Below are 20,335 nucleotides of genomic sequence, written 5' to 3' on the forward strand. Positions count from 1 at the left end.
TCGTCGCACCTTGTCATCAAAGGCACCGTCTCTCACTCCACTTTCTCTGGTCTTTTGCTACGTGCAGGGGCAAAGGCGGCAAGACAGTTCCGAAAGCGTGAACGAGATTCTGAGTCAGCGGCTCACATCCGCACGCTGACCCCTTGTGTGAAATTCAGCACCTTACCAGAATGACCCCAGCTCAGCCTGTGTTGTCTCTGACATGCAATGCACTGTGCAGTAGGGCTCAGGAAACGAAGCCCAGTCTTGCTTTGTGCTATTTCCGTGTTCAATTCCTGGCCTGCCACAGAGTCCTGAGGGAGCCACTGGATTTTGAGAAGGGCTCAGAGATGTCCCAGGGAGGTTTCAGACCATTTTAATCATGTGCTAATCTAATTGGAGGTTCATAACATTTTGTATCACAATTTCAAGAACTGTGGGTCTGGAAAAACCCCACCTCCACTCCTTATGAGAATCTCCTATAAATTGAATAGAAATCCCCACACTTCATAGTATATTTTAAAAAGATGTATGTCAGATGAGAGGCATATGGAGCATCTGACTGCCAATATTCTAGCATAAGTTATTTGCAGAAGGCTTATTAACATCACTCCAGAATTCAAACATACAGACATGGAATACAGTGCCTGTGAATATGGTACTGACCTTCTGAGGGAGGAGCAGGCAAGGTGCTTTAGAAGTGGATGCATAATTTAAGTGCTCTGAGGGCACATGGTATAAAGAAAGAACCTAGAGGGGATCCTTAGAGGTGGGGCCGCCTTGTCCGGCGGTGTGTCGTATTGCAAAACACAGACTGCGAATACGTTCCCTGCACAGATTCCCAATGCAGTCAGGGCTCCATTTCGGATGCAATGCCTGGTTTCTTCTGATAAATCCTTCCCCCTCTTCCAGTAGAATCTCTGGAAGACTTTCGGATAAGATTCCTTTCTTACGAACTGGCTTATATCTGTATCGGAAGCAAAAATCTAATGGTGCCTTATCCTCTGGTTCCGAAGAAGCAGATCTTTGGGGTTTGTTTGCCTCCCCCAAATAGAAACAAGACAAAGTGCAATACCCATGTGGTAGTGTCCTCCAGTGCCCCGAGGTGGGCAAAGTGCAATACCCATGTGGTAGCGTCCTCCAGTGCCCCGAGGTGGGCAAAGTGCAATACCCATGTGGTAGTGTCCTCCAGTGCCCCGAGGTGGGCAAAGTGCAATACCCATGTGGTAGCGTCCTCCAGGCCCCGAGGTGGGCCACAGCGAGGCTGATGGGGGTCCTCCAGCACTCACCGAGTTTATTATTCCTCCAGGTGACGTCCAGGTTCCAGGGCCTCCCACCAATGTGCATGCCTCCGAGATCAGCAGAAACTATGTCGTCCTCAGCTGGGAGCCACCCACTCCCCGCGGCAAGGACCCGCTCACGTACTTCATTGAGAAGGTAAACTCTCGGTCTGTGTCCTGGAAAAGCAGATCTCTGCATGGTCCCCCACTGTGGTGATCTCTGCGTGGCCCCCCAGTGTGGTGATCTCTGCGTGGCCCCACTGACGTGATCTCTGTGTGGCCCCACTGTCGTGATCTCTGTGTGGCCCCACATGTCATGCTGTCTGTGTGGCCCCAGTGTCGTGATCTCTGCATGGCCCCACTGTTGTGATCTCAGCATGGCCCCACACTGTCGTGTTTGCTGTGTTTTAAAGATGGTCCATCAGTGGGTCCAGACCCTGCACCATTGCTGGGGAACATGAGATGACACCACAGCAGGGCGGAAATTGGCACCAGGGGCTGGGCTGCGTCCTAGCCTAGCGTTGCACCTTGGTGTGAGCAGGCAGTCGCTTCCCTCTCTGGTTGCCCGTGTTCTCCACTGCCCTGTGGAGAGGGTTCCACCATCTCCTTCCTGCTGCAGCATTCCAGGCACCTACATGCTGGTGATTCCAGATTCCTTGCTGGCCGTGCTTGTGCACAAGCCATATGGCCATTGGGTGGCAGTCGTGTAGAGGAAATTCACACAAGACGGAGAAGCCTTAGAATTGCCAGATCATCCAATAGAAGGCTTTTTTTTTTTTCACTGAATGCATGCAAAGAAATACAAAATACATTGTATATTGCAGTTCTGCAATCACACACACGTGTATGTAGGTAACCTACAGAATTTCACAAATGATCACCTCACCCAGCACACATTCTCTTTTTAGCCTGTCCTGTGACATTAAAAACACAGGTTGTGACCTACTGATCTGACTTGGTGACCCTCTATTGGGTTGTAGACCACAGTTGGATAAGCCTCCAAAGTCCTACAAAGGCTGTAACTATGGTTTTGTGATACAAAATTTATATTATAATATGTAATACAATAGATAGTATGCACGTGACAGAGAATATAACATATATAAGCTTATGCCACCTAATACAATAATCATATACAGCACCATTCAATGCAGCATGGCGGAAACAGAAATGGAAATGAACTGTATTTCAGACTCCAGAATGGAGGAGGACCCTCTGGGCTTCTCTGCTTGTTTGCAGTGTGTGCTATCTAGGGGGTAGAAACTGGAATTATTTCAGGGTAAACATTACATTATTAATTCTGGGTGACAAAATGTAATTATTTGTGTTACGAAAATACAAGTGGTCAGTCCCTCTGTGGGGCCCTCCTAGGGTGGAAGGTATTTTCTCAGGCCCCCTCATTCCCCTCACCTTCCACCAATACCAGAAACACCAAGTTTGCAAACACACTTTTATTTTTATTTTTGAGACCAGGTCTCATTTTGTCACTCAGGCTAGAGTGCAGTGGCACAGTCATGGCTAACTGCAGTCTCCACCTCCCGGGCTCAAACAGTCCTTCTTCCCAGCCCTCTAACCCCCAGAGTAGCGGGGACCACAGGTGTGCGCCACCACACCCAGCTGATTTTTAATTTTTATGTAGAGAGGCGGTCTCGCCATGTTGCCCAGGCTGGTCTCAAATTCTTGGCACAAGCAATCTTCCTGCCTCAGCCTCCCAAAGTGCTGGGATTACAGGCACTTCAATATGTTCACAGGCCAGGTGAGCCACAACACCTGTCCCGCAAACACTGTTTTAGAAAGTGGACTGTACCGTCGAACCAGTGTGTGGGCAGAACCACCTGCGGTCAGTATTGATGACATGGCAGACATACTTTTTTGTAATTTTTATTATTTTATTTTCCATTAGTTATTGGGGGTACAGGAGGTTTTGGTTACATGAGTAAGTTCTTTAGTGGTGATTTGTGAGATGTGGGTGCACCCATCACCTGAGCAGTGTACACTGCACCGTATTTGTTGTCCTTTATCCCTCACCCGCCCTCCCACTCTTTTCCCCAGTCCCCAAAGTCCATTGTGTCATTCTTATGCCTTTGCAGTAAACACATTTTTAAGAAAATGTAATTTCAACTTTTATTTTAGCTTCGGGGGTACCTGTGCAAGTTCTGACAAGGGTATATTGCGTGATACTGATTTCGAGGTACAATTGATTTCATCACCCAGGTAGTGAGCATTGCACCCCATAGGTGGTTTTCCAGCCCTTGCCCTGTCTGGTAGATCTCGATGTCTATTGTTGCCATCTTTGTGTCCATGCGTACCCAGTGTTTAGCTCCCACTTATAAGTGAGAACATGCAGTATTTGGTTTTCTGTTCCTGTGTTAATTCACTTAGGATAACAGCCTCCAGCTGCACCCATGGTGGCTGCACAGGACATGATTTTGTTCCTCTTTATGGCTGCCTAGTATTCCATGGTGTGGAGGCACCACGTTTTTCTCCCTGCAGTCCACCGTTGATGGGCCCCGGGGTTGAGTCCATGTCTTTGCTGCTATGGACAGTGCTGCGATGAACATACAAGCACATGCATCTTCTGGATGAATGATTTATTTTCCTTTGGGCACATACCCAGTAATGGGATTGCTGGATGGAATGGTAGTTCTGCTTTAGGTTCTTTGAGAAGTCTCTAAACTGCTTTCCACAGTGACTGAGCTAACTGACATTCCCCCAGCAGTAGATAAGCCTTCCCTTTGTGGACCCACATTCTGAGGTAGGAGAGGAAGCTCTCCTATAGACACTTGGACTGCAGTGGCTTGGGGTCGCCAGGGCCTCAGGCCCATGATGCCCTGGAGGCTGCCACTTCGAACGCCTGGGGCAGATGCAAAATAGCGACTTTTCACTTCCACCAAAAGGAGAGAAAACCCCTTCAAATATGAGTCTGATTTCTAGAAGTCTGAGTTGCTATCTGAAATTTTCAGCAGACTTACCGGGTCAGTGTATATCCAACTTTTACTACCACAAAACTACTTTCAAAAAAGGAGTTTTATCTCTGTGTGAAAAAATAAAATGTAATCAAGGTTTTTAAAGTAATTATAAATAAATAAGCAGTATATAAAATTTGGGAAAGACAGAGAAGTTACATGGAGTGCAATTAAAATCAGCAATAATTCCATCATATAAAATAGCCGTATTAAAGTGTGGTACATATATTATAGTCTTTTTCTCCATAGATTTTAATGTACTTGTTATATCATACAATTTGCATTCTGTGTTACATTTCACAAAATAATATAATTCTTCTTATCAGACTAAATATCTTTTTACAGTAATTTAACTGGCTATGTGGTTTTTAATCTATGAACATATCACCATGTGTCTTACTGTATTGACACCATTTGATTGCTGTCATTTATCACTACCGCAAGTAGCTGCAATATGGTAATATTTTAAGTTGAAATGTGAACCACTGAGTTATGGTGGAATTTTGCAAATATACTTCTAAATTATCTTTTATTATTTGCAGGTTAATTCTATTTTGCTAAAACTACCACCTACGTGTTGATTCTCTTACGTTTTCTATGGTTTAATTATTTACTTTAATGGAAAAATATTTATTAGTAGATATGATCAACTTTGGGTAATTTGTGACTTCCTTCTCCAAATTGGCATCATGTTTTATAAAACTCAGAGAAGATGCATGGCCATCCTCTGTGTGCGAGACACGGTGGGCTCGCCTGGTGGACCTGGGTTAGCGAGAACAGAGCATTTCTTCCTCCTCCACACGCCTCTGGGAACCTCTCGGTTTTCACTGCCAGTCTTGTTTCTCTTTGTAGTCCGTGGTGGGGAGCGGCAGCTGGCAGAGAGTCAATGCCCAGACGGCCGTGAGGTCCCCGAGATATGCTGTGTTTGACCTCATGGAGGGGAAGTCATACGTGTTCCGAAGTGCTGTCAGCCAACCGGCACGGCCTGAGCGAGCCGTCGGAGATGACGTCCCCCATTGAGGCCCAGGACATGACCGGTGAGCTGTCACCCTGGGTGGTCCCCAAGTCAGGACGGGCTAAGAGTGGGGGTGACGCCAAATAGCCTGAAAATTATGTGAATAAGACATTAATGTTATAAACGAGTTGAAGTTCAAGTGGACTTAAAACTCAACTTTACAAGAGATAAGAGCTCTCTGTCATGTTTTGTTTGGTTCTTGACATTTCTCCAAGCTCCATCTTCTTTTCAGTGAAACCAGTAGTGAGTTGAAAAATATGGTTAGGAAATGGTTACTTTCATTGTTTTTATTTAAACTTTTTTTTTAACTTTTATTTTAGGTTCAGGGGTCCATGTGTAGGTTTGTTACATAGTTAAACTTGTGTCCTGGGGGTTTGTTGTAAAGATTATTTTGTCACCCCAGGTACCAAGCCTAGTAGCCATTAGTGACTTTTCCTGCTCCTCTCCCTCCTCCCACCCTAGACCCTCTGATAGTCCCCAGTGTGTGCTGTTCCCCTCTATGTGTCCACGTGTTCTCATCATTTAGCTCCCACTTATGAGTGAGAACATTTGGTATTTGTTTTTCTGTTCCTGCATTAGTTTGCTAAGGGTAATGGCCTCCAGCTTCACTCATGTTCCTGCAAAGGACGTGGTCTTGTTCTTTTTTATGGCTGCATAGTATTCCACAGTATATGCGTACCACATTTTCTTTATCCGATCTGTCATTGATAGGCATTTGGGTGATTCCATGTCTTTGCTATCATGAACAGTGCTGCCATGAACATTTGCATCCACATGTCTTTTATGGTAGAATGATTTATGTTCCTCTGGGTGTGTACCCAGTCCTGGGATTGCTGCATGGAATGATAGTTCTTTTTTTTTTTTTTTTTTTCAGCTCTTTGTGGAATCATGACATGGCTTTCCACAGTAGTTGAATGAATTTACATTCCCACCAACTGTGTATAAGTGTTCCCTTTTCTCTGCAATGGTCACTTTTAAAGTAATTCAAATTTTAAGTACACTAGGGGTTTTTTTTTTAATTAGTTTTTTTTTTAATTGTTTTGTAGAGATAGAGTTTCACCATATTGCCCAGGCCAGTCTCTCGAACTCCTGAACTCAAGGGATCCTCCCACCCTGGCCTCTCGAAATGTTGGGATGCCAGCGTGAGCCAGTGTGCCCAGCCAGGCACTAGAGTTTCTTGTCCATCTGGCTTGACGTCCCTCTTGGAAGGTTTCAAATACAAATTACAGAAATTCTGAATTGCAGTCCCTGGAGTCATAACTCCTTCATGGATGGCAATTAACTAGCATGTAAGCAGAGGCACCCTGGAAATCCCCAGAAGCCTTCGTGGGAGGCACATTGGTGTCAGGAACACAGTTCTGAGTGCCCGGGTGCCCTCCTCCCTCTCTCTCTATGTCCTGTTTCCTGAGAAAGCCAGATATGGAAGTGAACAAGGTCACGAGGCCAGCTGCCTCCAGGGCATCCTCAAGTTTCTATCTGGCTCTGGTTTTAATCAAAGCTCTTAGAACTCATACCCAGAACCACAGGCTTGACGAGACCAGCTGTCTCTCAGCAGGGCCCAGCCTTCTTGTGCTTTATGACACATGTGAAAAATGACAGTGTCCATCATTGAGAAACACTGTGGGGTGTGGCCCAGGTGGCCAGCATGGAGGACACAGGTGGCCCCAAGGCCTTACCGGACCCCAGTTCACAGTCCACTAGTGGGGCCTGGCACGAGATGAGAGGATCTAATGGTCAGGTCATGATTGAATGTTGAGTGCCCCTGGGAGATTCCAACAGATCTGATAAAATTGAGTCTTAACTTTCTTAAAATTGGTTAATTTCCAGTTCAAAAAAGTTATTACCCAGGTGTCCTCATCCCCAGTGCCAACAGAGGATCTTTTTAACTGCTTTGGTGGGGGACAGGAGGCTTCAGGATAGATGTCATCCTGTGTCTTTAGGAGTTGTGTGGAGCTTGGGAAGAGATAGGAGAGACCAGCACCTCCCAACGGCCCTTGGGTGGTCAGCCCCGGGCTCCTCTCCTGCTCCCAGACCCCTCGTCTGAATTTCTTCCAAAGCCTCCAACCTGGCCGTCCAGTTCCCTGTGGAAAGGGCTGGAAGATCTCTGGTGCAGCTTCCAAAGCTCTGATGCCATCTCACCACTCCCTTTGTTTCCTACAAAAAGTTGTCCCTTCTGCTCCGGGTCGGGTTCTTGCTTCCCGAAACACCAAGACGTCGGTGGTGGTGCAGTGGGACCGACCCAAGCATGAGGAGGACCTGCTGGGCTACTACGTGGACTGCTGCGTGGCCGGAACCAACCACTGGGAGCCCTGCAACCACAAGCCCATCGGATACAACAGGTGCGGCCTCCTTCCCCAGCCCTGCAGTCAGCCCTGAAATAAAGCATGAGAAGCAAGACTGTTGAGGCCCCTGTGGCCCTGGCACAGGGAGTACCACGGCCACAAGGCTTCTGCATAAATGAGTCTGTCTTAGCCACGCACGAGGACTGTATAATTTTACAGTTTGACCACTTGGATGAGCTAGTTACTGCACTCGCTCATCTTGACCGAAACAATTTATTTATGGATGAAAGGAGAGTTCCAGAACCTGTTTTTTTTTTTCCGACATAATTAGCACTTAGCCCTTTTCTTTGAATAACAGAGTTAAAAATAGCGACTACAATGTGAAAGTCGTTTTATTTTTTTCATATTGATTTTTTTGACTTGAAAGTTGCTTTGATCACGTGCCTGGTAGTTCTATTCTCTAGCGCCTGATGGAGACCCCACCAGGCGCCAACTCTTCACTTGTTGGGAAGTGGGGGCAGCTTGGGGGGATGCTGGCTGCTTTGCAGGGGAAAGCCAGTGACCCTTGCCTTTGGAGATCCTTCCTCCTGCTGTCTGCTGAGTGTGCAGGGATGTCTGAGGTATTAGGCTTCTCTGCGATACACGTCTTAGGAAAATGTCGGCAGCTGTCAGAACCACCCTTGTGGATGAATGATCAATTATGGCTCAGCCATTTCTCCTTTTACAATCTGAAAAAAATACACTGTAAAAAGCGGTGGCTAACAAAAAGAGATGTCATCGAAAGAATAACAATTAGATGTTCTTCACAGCCCACACCAAATGCAGAAATATCGATCAGAATAAGAAACTTAAAACATGATTCCAGTACAGGGAAATGGTTAGTGAATATTTATTGACTATATATGATAAGTAATAATTGCTTACACAGACTGCGTACCTTCCATACACAAGGCACCTGTGCTAAGTTCTTCACCGAGAGTTTTCCCTGTAGTGCCTGCAACAATGCTGTGGGGTAGGAATTATCCCCATCTTAGATAGAAAAACAAGTCTTACAGGGGTTAAGGAGCTTGATTAAGGCCATAAAATCTGTGAGGATCTGTGAGGTGTCAAAGCCAGTATTCGAGTCTAGTCCATCTGACTTCCAAATCTTGGCCTCTAACCACTGCAGTGTGATTACCGCTCACTAAGTTTTACATACATAGGTTCTTTTAGATAAGGAATGGCATACTGTTGGATAATGGACCTTTGATCCAGACGAGGCCTAGAAAGTGCAAAAGCAAAGGTGAACTCACAGAACAAGTGGCTTTGACGCCACGTGTAGTCAGCTCCGGCTATAATTGGGTGCTGTGACCTTACTTTTAGACTCTAAATGTTGAGCTAATTAACTGGAATTGAAAATGAAGGATGTATGTTGTCCATAAAAAGTTTTTATGGAGCATTCAGGATGATTTTCGCTTCTGCTGCAGTAGAGAAAAAGTGGAGCCTGGCAGTTCTGACCCTGATCCCTGTGTTTCTCAGGTTCGTGGTACACGGCTTAACCACGGGAGAGCAGTACATCTTCCGAGTCAAGGCGGTCAATGCCGTGGGGATGAGTGAAAATTCCCAGGAATCAGACGTCATAAAAGTGCAGGCTGCACTCAGTAAGTCACTCACAGGCTGTTCTGGGCCGATGGCTCCCGTACACTGTAATTTCTGCATGAATAAACATTTATGATGCCATTCGGAAATTTATTGGAGGGAAAAAGGGGACTCATTGTTGAACAGAGAACATGCATTTCTTTGAAGCCTCTCGGTTGACTGCTCGTCTTGGAAATGAGGGAGAAATGATAATACGCTAATAAAACACAAATTAAAAATAGAAAACATTATTAGAGGTCACATGTGTTGCCAAATACCTGTACTCGTGTGAAAATGTATGCTGTAGGCCGGGCACGGTGGCTAATGCCTGTAATCCCAGCACTTTGGGAGGCTGAGGTGGCTGGATCATGAGGTCAAGAGATCGAGACCACCCTGGCCAACATGGTGAAACCCTGTCTCTACTAAAAATAGAAAAATTAGCCGGGCGTGGTGGTGCGTGCCTGTGGTCTTAGCTACTTGGGAGGCTGAGGCGGGAGAATCACTTGAACCCGGAAGGAGGAGGTTGCAGTGAGCCAAGATCGCACCATTGTATTCCAGCCTGGGTGACAGAGCAAGACTCTGTCTCAAAAAAAAAAAAAAAAAAAAAAAAAAAAATAATAATATATATATATATATATATATATATATATGTATGTATGTATATGTGTGCTGTAGGGGTTACATTTCTCTTTTCAAAATATGTGGTAAAATGCAGTGACATCAATGGCCTTTTTAGCTGTACTCAGTTCAAGGAACTTTAATCACTTCAGAGAATGTCATGTTTATGTAACTTTGTGACTTTGTTGGTAAATAGTGATGTTTGACAGTTTTTATTATTTTGATGCAACGAGACAATTGGGATCCTAAATCTCAGGGACCCTCCCTAGAACAGTTGGCTGTGTCAAGCTGTGCTGCAGCCTCGTGGCTTTGCTTTCTCATGAAATGCACCACGCCAAGTAAGTGCACATACTCAGAAACATTTTGAAACACAAATGCCACACACGACACACTTGGATTCACAGTATTATCTTCCCACTTCAGAGGGAACTGTGTTGCTCATTGATGATTTTTCATCTCTGACTAAATTTGCAACGTTTTCAGAAATTAAAATTTATCTTCTAATGAGATTGCTGTTGGATTTCCAAGGAATGTCAAATCTGGTAACACTTAGCTAGGTACAATAGCGCTGACTCTTTTGTTTTAAGATTAATCTCTCAATTTTTTCCATGAGGGACTTTCAAACATTCCCATTTTCTTTTTAAAGTCATTCCTACTAAAGGAAAACCCGTAATTTTTTTTAGACTTAGAGTCTCGCTCTGTTGCTCAGGCTGGAGTGCAGTGGTGCAATCACAGCTCCCTGCAGCCTTGAGCTTTTGGGCTCCAGCAATCCTCATTCCTCAGCCTCCTGATGGGCTAGGACCACAGGGACGCACCACCAAGCCCAGCTAATTTTTTTGATTTTTTGTACAGATGGAGTTTCACCATGTTGCCCAGGCTGATCTCAAACTTAGGAGCTCAAGCAGTCCTCCTGCCTCAGCCTCCCAAAGTGCTGGGACTACAGGCATGAGCCACCGCACCCGACCTGTTTTTATTCTACAATAAGAATCACTTAACTCTAGTCACCTGTGTCTCGGGTGACAGAGGATGGCCACATCGAGGTGACTCAGAGCTGGGCAAAGCAGACTCAGGCCCGGTCTGTTTCGAATGCCCTGCTCAAACAGGCAAACACAAATTCACACTCATTTGAAGGAACCTGAAGCTCCTGTAACTGTGTAGGAAATTAAAACAAACTGGAATCGTATCTGTCATCTCTGGCCACAGATGCTGAGTGGTTATTCCTTATGGTTGTAAAGGTGAAAGCTCCTTCTCCAAGCTTCTTTCACGGGGCAGGGAGGACAGGCCATCTTCTGCTGTGTCAAATGTTCACACCAGATTCAAACCGTTCATCACCCTTGTCCTATGGAAACCTTAGTAGATACACTTAGAAATAGCAATACATATACAGGAGATAAACTTTTGATTTATTTTTATACTCATCCCCTTTAAAAGGGTGTAAAGACCAAGGTGGTTAAATGTGGGTTAAGAGGGATCAGAGAGCACAGTGTTCAGGCCGTTCTCCAGGTTGCTTCCTCCTCCCTCCGCCACACTAGAGCTGGCTGCCCTGGGACAAAACCCCCAGCTGAGGTCCTCAGTAACTCCCTGGCTGTGCTTCCTTGCAGCCGTCCCGTCCCATCCTTATGGGATCACACTCCTCAACTGTGACGGCCACTCCATGACCCTCGGCTGGAAGGTTCCGAAATTCAGCGGTGGCTCGCCCATCCTGGGCTACTACCTGGACAAGCGTGAAGTTCACCATAAAAACTGGCACGAGGTCAATTCCTCACCCAGCAAACAGACAATCCTAACGGTCGGTTGGTTTTTATTTCTTTGTTTATTTTTGCCTGGGTGGTTCTTTACAGTTTTTGGGCAATGTTTCCGCGTTTGATGACATTAGATAATTTGATAGACACAAAAATGGATTAAAAAATAGTATCATGAATCATGAAGTTTTGGAGCTAAAAAGATCCTAGGAATCATTTTCTTTTGAGAAGCAGTGAAGAAGGGAGCTCAGTGGTGGAGTGGGTCTGACAATGAGTCCATGACCTCTGGTGTGACCAGCATCTGGTCCCAGTACCGTGGTAATGTTCCTTGCCCCAGACTCTGAGGCCTTGAGGGCAGGGATGGAGTCTCATGTGTGAGTCTGAGGGGAGAGTCGTGCTGGATGTCTGTTTAGGAAGAGTGATGTTGGCTCTCTGCTTGTCACCCACCTTCCCTGAGACATTCTTGTATGTCAAGCCTCCAAGAGAGTCCCTTGCCGTGGTGCCCGTGGTGCTCAGGTGCAGAGTGTGGCAAGGACATCAACTCGGAGCTCAGAGATCTGGGGTCAGATCCAGACACACCCTTGGTAGCCATTGTCCTGTTTCCCTGTCTGGCCCTTGACCCCTCATCTGAGCATGGATGAACGGCCCTCATCTCACACGGCAGCTCCCATCCCGACCCTGGGGAGCCACAGACCCCTGGGGATTCACTTACACTCCAACAGGAGGGCTTTCCTTTGTGGAGGGGGTAAGGCCTTAGAAGATCTAATCTTTGTCTACTAGAAAAGTCTGCCTTATAAATATATCTCTTTATATTTTCAATGTTTTATACACATATTATGATATGTAGGCAACTTCCCAGTTTGTTGTGACATGACTGATATTTTGCCCACGTTCAACCTCTGTTCTGACCCCTTACAATGTCTAAATGTTCTCAACTTAAAAATTGTTTTATTTTCAATTGACAAATAATAATTGTGTGTATAAATGGGGTACAATGTGATATTTTAATATATGTTTACATTATGGAATGATTAAATAAAGCTATTAACTTCTCCATTGCCTCCCAGTACTTATAATTTTTTTGTGGTGAGAACATTTAAAATCTATTTATTTATGCATTTATTTATTTTTTGAGACAGAATCTCACTCTGTCACCCAGGCTGGAATGCAGTGGCATGATCTTGGCTCACTATAACCTTCACCTCCCGGGTTCCAGCAATTCTCCTGCCTCGGCCTCCCGAGTAGCTGGGATTATAGATGCGTGCCACCACGTCTGCTAATTTTTGTATTATTTTAGTAGAGACAGGGTTTCACCATGTTGCCCAGGTTGGTCTGGAGCTCCTGACCTCAGGTGATCTGCCCGCCTTGGCCTCCCAAAGTGCAGGGATTACAGGCATGAGCCACCATGCCCAGCCTAAAATCTATTTAAAAAATTTTTTGGCCGGGTGCGGTGGCTCAAGCCTGTAATCCCAGCACTTTGGGAGGCCGAGGCGGGCGGATCACGAGGTCAGGAGATCGAGACCATCCTGGCTAACACGGTGAAACCCCGTCTCTACTAAAAAAATACAAAAATAGCCAGACTGGTGGCACGCATCTATAATCCCCTACTCGGGAGGCCGAGGCAGGAGAATTGCTGGAACCCGGAGGTGAAGGTTATAGTGAGCCAAGATCATGCCACTGCATTCCAGCCTGGGTGACAGAGTGAGATTCTGTCTCAAAAATAAATAAATGCATAAATAAATAGATTTTAAATGTTCTCACCACAAAAAATTATAAGTACTGGGAGGCAATGGAGAAGTTAATAGCTTTATTTAATCATTCCATAATGTAAACATATATTAAAATATCACATTGTACCCCATTTATAACACAATTATTATTTGTCAATTGAAAATAAACAATTTTTAAGTTGAGAACATTTAGACATTGTAAGGGGTCAGAACAGAGGTTGAACGTGGGCAAAATATCAGTCATGTCACAACAAACTGGGAAGTTGCCTACATATCATAATATGTGTATAAAACATTGAAAATATAAAGAGATATATTTATAAGGCAGACTTTTCTAGTAGACAAAGATTAGATCTTCTAAGGCCTTACCCCCTCCACAAAGGAAAGCCCTCCTGTTGGAGTGTAAGTGAATCCCCAGGGGTCTGTGGCTCCCCAGGGTCGGGATGGGAGCTGCCGTGTGAGATGAGGGCCGTTCATCCATGCTCAGATGAGGGGTCAAGGGCCAGACAGGGAAACAGGACAATGGCTACCAAGGGTGTGTCTGGATCTGACCCCAGATCTCTGAGCTCCGAGTTGATGTCCTTGCCACACTCTGCACCTGAGCACCACGGGCACCACGGCAAGGGACTCTCTTGGAGGCTTGACATACAAGAATGTCTCAGGGAAGTGGTGGGTGACAAGCAGAGAGCCAACATCACTCCCTAAACAGACATCCAGCACGACTCTCCCCTCAGACTCACACATGAGACTCCATCCCTGCCCTCAAGGCCTCAGAGTCTGGGGCAAGGAACATTACCACGGTACTGGGACCAGATGCTGGTCACACCAGAGGTCATGGACTCATTGTCAGACCCACTCCACCACTGAGCTCCCTTCTTCACTGCTTCTCAAAAAGAAAATGATTCCTAGGATCTTTTTAGCTCCAAAACTTCATGATTCATGATACTATTTTTTAATCCATTTTTGTGTCTATCAAATTATCTAATGTCATCAAACGCGGAAACATTGCCCAAAAACTGTAAAGAACCACCCAGGCAAAAATAAACAAAGAAATAAAAACCAACCGACCGTTAGGATTGTCTGTTTGCTGGGTGAGGAATTGACCTCGTGCCAGTTTTTATGGTGAACTTCACGCTTGTCCAGGTAGTAGCCCAGGATGGGCGAGCCACCGCTGAATTTCGGAACCTTCCAGCCGAGGGTCATGGAGTGGCCGTCACAGTTGAGGAGTGTGATCCCATAAGGATGGGACGGGACGGCTGCAAGGAAGCACAGCCAGGGAGTTACTGAGGACCTCAGCTGGGGGTTTTGTCCCAGGGCAGCCAGCTCTAGTGTGGCGGAGGGAGGAGGAAGCAACCTGGAGAACGGCCTGAACACTGTGCTCTCTGATCCCTCTTAACCCACATTTAACCACCTTGGTCTTTACACCCTTTTAAAGGGGATGAGTATAAAAATAAATCAAAAGTTTATCTCCTGTATATGTATTGCTATTTCTAAGTGTATCTACTAAGGTTTCCATAGGACAAGGGTGATGAACGGTTTGAATCTGGTGTGAACATTTGACACAGCAGAAGATGGCCTGTCCTCCCTGCCCCGTGAAAGAAGCTTGGAGAAGGAGCTTTCACCTTTACAACCATAAGGAATAACCACTCAGCATCTGTGGCCAGAGATGACAGATACGATTCCAGTTTGTTTTAATTTCCTACACAGTTACAGGAGCTTCAGGTTCCTTCAAATGAGTGTGAATTTGTGTTTGCCTGTTTGAGCAGGGCATTCGAAACAGACCGGGCCTGAGTCTGCTTTGCCCAGCTCTGAGTCACCTCGATGTGGCCATCCTCTGTCACCCGAGACACAGGTGACTAGAGTTAAGTGATTCTTATTGTAGAATAAAAACAGGTCGGGTGCGGTGGCTCATGCCTGTAGTCCCAGCACTTTGGGAGGCTGAGGCAGGAGGACTGCTTGAGCTCCTAAGTTTGAGATCAGCCTGGGCAACATGGTGAAACTCCATCTGACAAAAAATCAAAAAATTAGCTGGGCTTGGTGGTGCGTCCCTGTGGTCCTAGCCCATCAGGAGGCTGAGGAATGAGGATTGCTGGAGCCCAAAAGCTCAAGGCTGCAGGGAGCTGTGATTGCACCACTGCACTCCAGCCTGAGCAACAGAGCGAGACTCTAAGTCTAAAAAAAAATTACGGGTTTTCCTTTAGTAGGAATGACTTTAAAAAGAAAATGGGAATGTTTGAAAGTCCCTCATGGAAAAAATTGAGAGATTAATCTTAAAACAAAGAGTCAGCGCTATTGTACCTAGCTAAGTGTTACCAGATTTGACATTCCTTGGAAATCCAACAGCAATCTCATTAGAAGATAAATTTTAATTTCTGAAAACGTTGCAAATTTAGTCAGAGATGAAAAATCATCAATGAGCAACACAGTTCCCTCTGAAGTGGGAAGATAATACTGTGAATCCAAGTGTGTCGTGTGTGGCATTTGTTTTCAAAATGTTTCTGAGTATGTGCACTTACTTGGCGTGGTGCATTTCATGAGAAAGCAAAGCCACGAGGCTGCAGCACAGCTTGACACAGCCAACTGTTCTAGGGAGGGTCCCTGAGATTTAGGATCCCAATTGTCTCGTTGCATCAAAATAATAAAAACTGTCAAACATCACTATTTACCAACAAAGTCACAAAGTTACATAAACATGACATTCTCTGAAGTGATTAAAGTTCCTTGAAACTGAGTACAGCTAAAAAGGCCATTGATGTCACTGCATTTTACCACATATTTTGAAAAGAGAAATGTAACCCCTACAGCACACATATACATACATACACATATATATATATATATATATATATATATATATATTTTTTTTTTTTTTTTTTTTTTTTTTTTTTTGAGACAGAGTCTTGCTCTGTCACCCAGGCTGGAATACAATGGTGCGATCTTGGCTCACTGCAACCTCCTCCTTCCGGGTTCAAGTGATTCTCCCGCCTCAGCCTCCCAAGTAGCTAAGACCACAGGCACGCACCACCACGCCCGGCTAATTTTTCTATTTTTAGTAGAGACAGGGTTTCACCATGTTGGCCAGGGTGGTCTCGATCTCTTGACCTCATGATCCAGCCACCTCAGCCTCCCAAAGTGCTGGGATTACAGGCATTAGCCACCGTGCCCGGCCTACAGCATACATTTTCACACGAGTACAGGTATTTGGCAACACATGTGACCTCTAATAATGTTTTCTATTTTTAATTTGTGTTTTATTAGCGTATTATCATTTCTCCCTCATTTCCAAGACGAGCAGTCAACCGAGAGGCTTCAAAGAAATGCATGTTCTCTGTTCAACAATTGAGTCCCCTTTTTCCCTCCAATAAATTTCCGAATGGCATCATAAATGTTTATTCATGCAGAAATTACAGTGTACGGGAGCCATCGGCCCAGAACAGCCTGTGAGTGACTTACTGAGTGCAGCCTGCACTTTTATGACGTCTGATTCCTGGGAATTTTCACTCATCCCCACGGCATTGACCGCCTTGACTCGGAAGATGTACTGCTCTCCCGTGGTTAAGCCGTGTACCACGAACCTGAGAAACACAGGGATCAGGGTCAGAACTGCCAGGCTCCACTTTTTCTCTACTGCAGCAGAAGCGAAAATCATCCTGAATGCTCCATAAAAACTTTTTATGGACAACATACATCCTTCATTTTCAATTCCAGTTAATTAGCTCAACATTTAGAGTCTAAAAGTAAGGTCACAGCACCCAATTATAGCCGGAGCTGACTACACGTGGCGTCAAAGCCACTTGTTCTGTGAGTTCACCTTTGCTTTTGCACTTTCTAGGCCTCGTCTGGATCAAAGGTCCATTATCCAACAGTATGCCATTCCTTATCTAAAAGAACCTATGTATGTAAAACTTAGTGAGCGGTAATCACACTGCAGTGGTTAGAGGCCAAGATTTGGAAGTCAGATGGACTAGACTCGAATACTGGCTTTGACACCTCACAGATCCTCACAGATTTTATGGCCTTAATCAAGCTCCTTAACCCCTGTAAGACTTCGTTTTTCTATCTATAAGATGGGGATAATTCCTACCCCACAGCATTGTTGCAGGCACTACAGGGAAAACTCTCGGTGAAGAACTTAGCACAGGTGCCTTGTGTATGGAAGGTACGCAGTCTGTGTAAGCAATTATTACTTATCATATATAGTCAATAAATATTCACTAACCATTTCCCTGTACTGAATCATGTTTTAAGTTTCTTATTCTGATCGATATTTCTGCATTTGGTGTGGGCTGTGAAGAACATCTAATTGTTATTCTTTTCGATGACATCTCTTTTTGTTAGCCACCGCTTTTTACAGTGTATTTTTTTCAGATTGTAAAAGGAGAAATGGCTGAGCCATAATTGATCATTCATCCACAAGGGTGGTTCTGACAGCTGCCGACATTTTCCTAAGACGTGTATCGCAGAGAAGCCTAATACCTCAGACATCCCTGCACACTCAGCAGACAGCAGGAGGAAGGATCTCCAAAGGCAAGGTCACTGGCTTTCCCCTGCAAAGCAGCCAGCATCCCCCCAAGCTGCCCCCACTTCCCAACAAGTGAAGAGTTGGCGCCTGGTGGGGTCTCCATCAGGCGCTAGAGAATAGAACTACCAGGCACGTGATCAAAGCAACTTTCAAGTCAAAAAAATCAATATGAAAAAAATAAAACGACTTTCACATTGTAGTCGCTATTTTTAACTCTGTTATTCAAAGAAAAGGGCTAAGTGCTAATTATGTCGGAAAAAAAAAACAGGTTCTGGAACTCTCCTTTCATCCATAAATAAATTGTTTCGGTCAAGATGAGCGAGTGCAGTAACTAGCTCATCCAAGTGGTCAAACTGTAAAATTATACAGTCCTCGTGCATGGCTAAGACAGACTCATTTATGCAGAAGCCTTGTGGCCGTGGTACTCCCTATGCCAGGGCCACAGGGGCCTCAACAGTCTTGCTTCTCATGCTTTATTTCAGGGCTGACTGCAGGGCTGGGGAAGGAGGCCGCACCTGTTGTATCCGATGGGCTTGTGGTTGCAGGGCTCCCAGTGGTTGGTTCCGGCCACGCAGCAGTCCACGTAGTAGCCCAGCAGGTCCTCCTCATGCTTGGGTCGGTCCCACTGCACCACCACCGACGTCTTGGTGTTTCGGGAAGCAAGAACCCGACCCGGAGCAGAAGGGACAACTTTTTGTAGGAAACAAAGGGAGTGGTGAGATGGCATCAGAGCTTTGGAAGCTGCACCAGAGATCTTCCAGCCCTTTCCACAGGGAACTGGACGGCCAGGTTGGAGGCTTTGGAAGAAATTCAGACGAGGGGTCTGGGAGCAGGAGAGGAGCCCGGGGCTGACCACCCAAGGGCCGTTGGGAGGTGCTGGTCTCTCCTATCTCTTCCCAAGCTCCACACAACTCCTAAAGACACAGGATGACATCTATCCTGAAGCCTCCTGTCCCCCACCAAAGCAGTTAAAAAGATCCTCTGTTGGCACTGGGGATGAGGACACCTGGGTAATAACTTTTTTGAACTGGAAATTAACCAATTTTAAGAAAGTTAAGACTCAATTTTATCAGATCTGTTGGAATCTCCCAGGGGCACTCAACATTCAATCATGACCTGACCATTAGATCCTCTCATCTCGTGCCAGGCCCCACTAGTGGACTGTGAACTGGGGTCCGGTAAGGCCTTGGGGCCACCTGTGTCCTCCATGCTAGCCACCTGGGCCACACCCACAGTGTTTCTCAATGATGGACACTGTCATTTTTCACATGTGTCATAAAGCACAAGAAGGCTGGGCCCTGCTAAGAGACAGCTGGTCTCCTCAAGCCTGTGGTTCTGGGTATGAGTTCTAAGAGCTTTGATTAAAACCAGAGCCAGATAGAAACTTGAGGATGCCCTGGAGGCAGCTGGCCTCGTGACCTTGTTCACTTCCATATCTGGCTTTCTCAGGAAACAGGACATAGAGAGAGAGGGAGGAGGGCACCCGGGCACTCAGAACTGTGTTCCTGACACCAATGTGCCTCCCACGAAGGCTTCTGGGGATTTCCAGGGTGCCTCTGCTTACATGCTAGTTAATTGCATCCATGAAGGAGTTATGACTCCAGGGACTGCAATTCAGAATTTCTGTAATTTGTATTTGAAACCTTCCAAGAGGGACCGTCAAGCCAGATGGACAAGAAACTCTAGTGCCTGGCTGGGCACACTGGCTCACGCTGGCATCCCAACATTTCGAGAGGCCAGGGTGGGAGGATCCCTTGAGTTCAGGAGTTCGAGAGACTGGCCTGGGCAATATGGTGAAACTCTATCTCTACAAAACAATTAAAAAAAAAAACTAATTAAAAAAAAAACCCTAGTGTACTTAAAATTTGAATTACTTTAAAAGTGACCATTGCAGAGAAAAGGGAACACTTATACACAGTTGGTGGGAATGTAAATTCATTCAACTACTGTGGAAAGCCATGTCATGATTCCACAAAGAGCTGAAAAAAAAAAAAAGAACTATCATTCCATGCAGCAATCCCAGGACTGGGTACACACCCAGAGGAACATAAATCATTCTACCATAAAAGACATGTGGATGCAAATGTTCATGGCAGCACTGTTCACGATAGCAAAGACATGGAATCAACCCAAATGCCTATCAATGACAGATCGGATAAAGAAAATGTGGTACGCATATACTGTGGAATACTATGCAGCCATAAAAAAGAACAAGACCATGTCCTTTGCAGGAACATGAGTGAAGCTGGAGGCCATTACCCTTAGCAAACTAATGCAGGAACAGAAAAACAAATACCAAATGTTCTCACTCATAAGTGGGAGCTAAATGATGAGAACACGTGGACACATAGAGGGGAACAGCACACACTGGGGACTATCAGAGGGTCTAGGGTGGGAGGAGGGAGAGGAGCAGGAAAAGTCACTAATGGCTACTAGGCTTGGTACCTGGGTGACAAAATAATCTTTACAACAAACCCCCAGGACACAAGTTTAACTATGTAACAAACCTACACATGGACCCCTGAACCTAAAATAAAAGTTAAAAAAAAAGTTTAAATAAAACAATGAAAGTAACCTTTCCTAA

At 45.4% G+C, this 20,335-nt stretch overlaps 2 protein-coding genes across 2 annotated transcripts; one reads left to right on the forward strand and one right to left on the reverse strand.

Moving 5' to 3' along the window:
* The first annotated feature begins 1,291 nt into the window (after window positions 1-1,291).
* On the forward strand, window positions 1,292-11,671 carry LOC115896049 (myomesin-2-like). The gene is made up of 5 exons (XM_030926517.1): window positions 1,292-1,416; window positions 5,078-5,262; window positions 7,405-7,579; window positions 9,041-9,162; window positions 11,359-11,671. Exons 2-5 carry the CDS (start codon window positions 5,142-5,144, stop codon window positions 11,622-11,624), a joined length of 684 nt encoding a protein of 227 aa, XP_030782377.1. The 5' UTR covers window positions 1,292-1,416; window positions 5,078-5,141; the 3' UTR covers window positions 11,625-11,671.
* Window positions 11,672-14,171: 2,500 nt separating this feature from the next.
* On the reverse strand, window positions 14,172-18,960 carry LOC115896048 (myomesin-2-like). The gene is made up of 4 exons (XM_030926516.1): window positions 18,873-18,960; window positions 18,267-18,441; window positions 16,683-16,804; window positions 14,172-14,485 (listed from the first exon to the last, which is right to left on the reverse strand). Exons 1-4 carry the CDS (start codon window positions 18,958-18,960, stop codon window positions 14,220-14,222), a joined length of 651 nt encoding a protein of 216 aa, XP_030782376.1. The 3' UTR covers window positions 14,172-14,219.
* Window positions 18,961-20,335: the final 1,375 nt, after the last annotated feature.

Source organism: Rhinopithecus roxellana, unplaced genomic scaffold (genome assembly GCF_007565055.1).
Source record: "Rhinopithecus roxellana isolate Shanxi Qingling unplaced genomic scaffold, ASM756505v1 contig4618, whole genome shotgun sequence".
Classification (NCBI taxonomy): Eukaryota; Metazoa; Chordata; class Mammalia; order Primates; family Cercopithecidae; genus Rhinopithecus; species Rhinopithecus roxellana.

Bases quoted from the DNA above. Each gene is read 5' to 3' on its own strand.
- LOC115896049 (XM_030926517.1), top strand. From the start codon at position 5,142: ATGCTGTGTTTGACCTCATGGAGGGGAAGTCATACGTGTTCCGAAGTG. The intron at 5,263-7,404 runs GTGAGCTGTCAC...TCCTACAAAAAG, and splicing joins TGAGGCCCAGGACATGACCG to TTGTCCCTTCTGCTCCGGGT. The intron at 7,580-9,040 runs GTGCGGCCTCCT...TGTGTTTCTCAG, and splicing joins AAGCCCATCGGATACAACAG to GTTCGTGGTACACGGCTTAA.
- LOC115896048 (XM_030926516.1), bottom strand. From the start codon at position 18,960: ATGGAGGACACAGGTGGCCCCAAGGCCTTACCGGACCCCAGTTCACAG. The intron at 18,442-18,872 runs GTCAGGTCATGA...TCCTACAAAAAG, and splicing joins CGAGATGAGAGGATCTAATG to TTGTCCCTTCTGCTCCGGGT. The intron at 14,486-16,682 runs GTAAGTCACTCA...GCTTCCTTGCAG, and splicing joins AAAAGTGCAGGCTGCACTCA to CCGTCCCGTCCCATCCTTAT.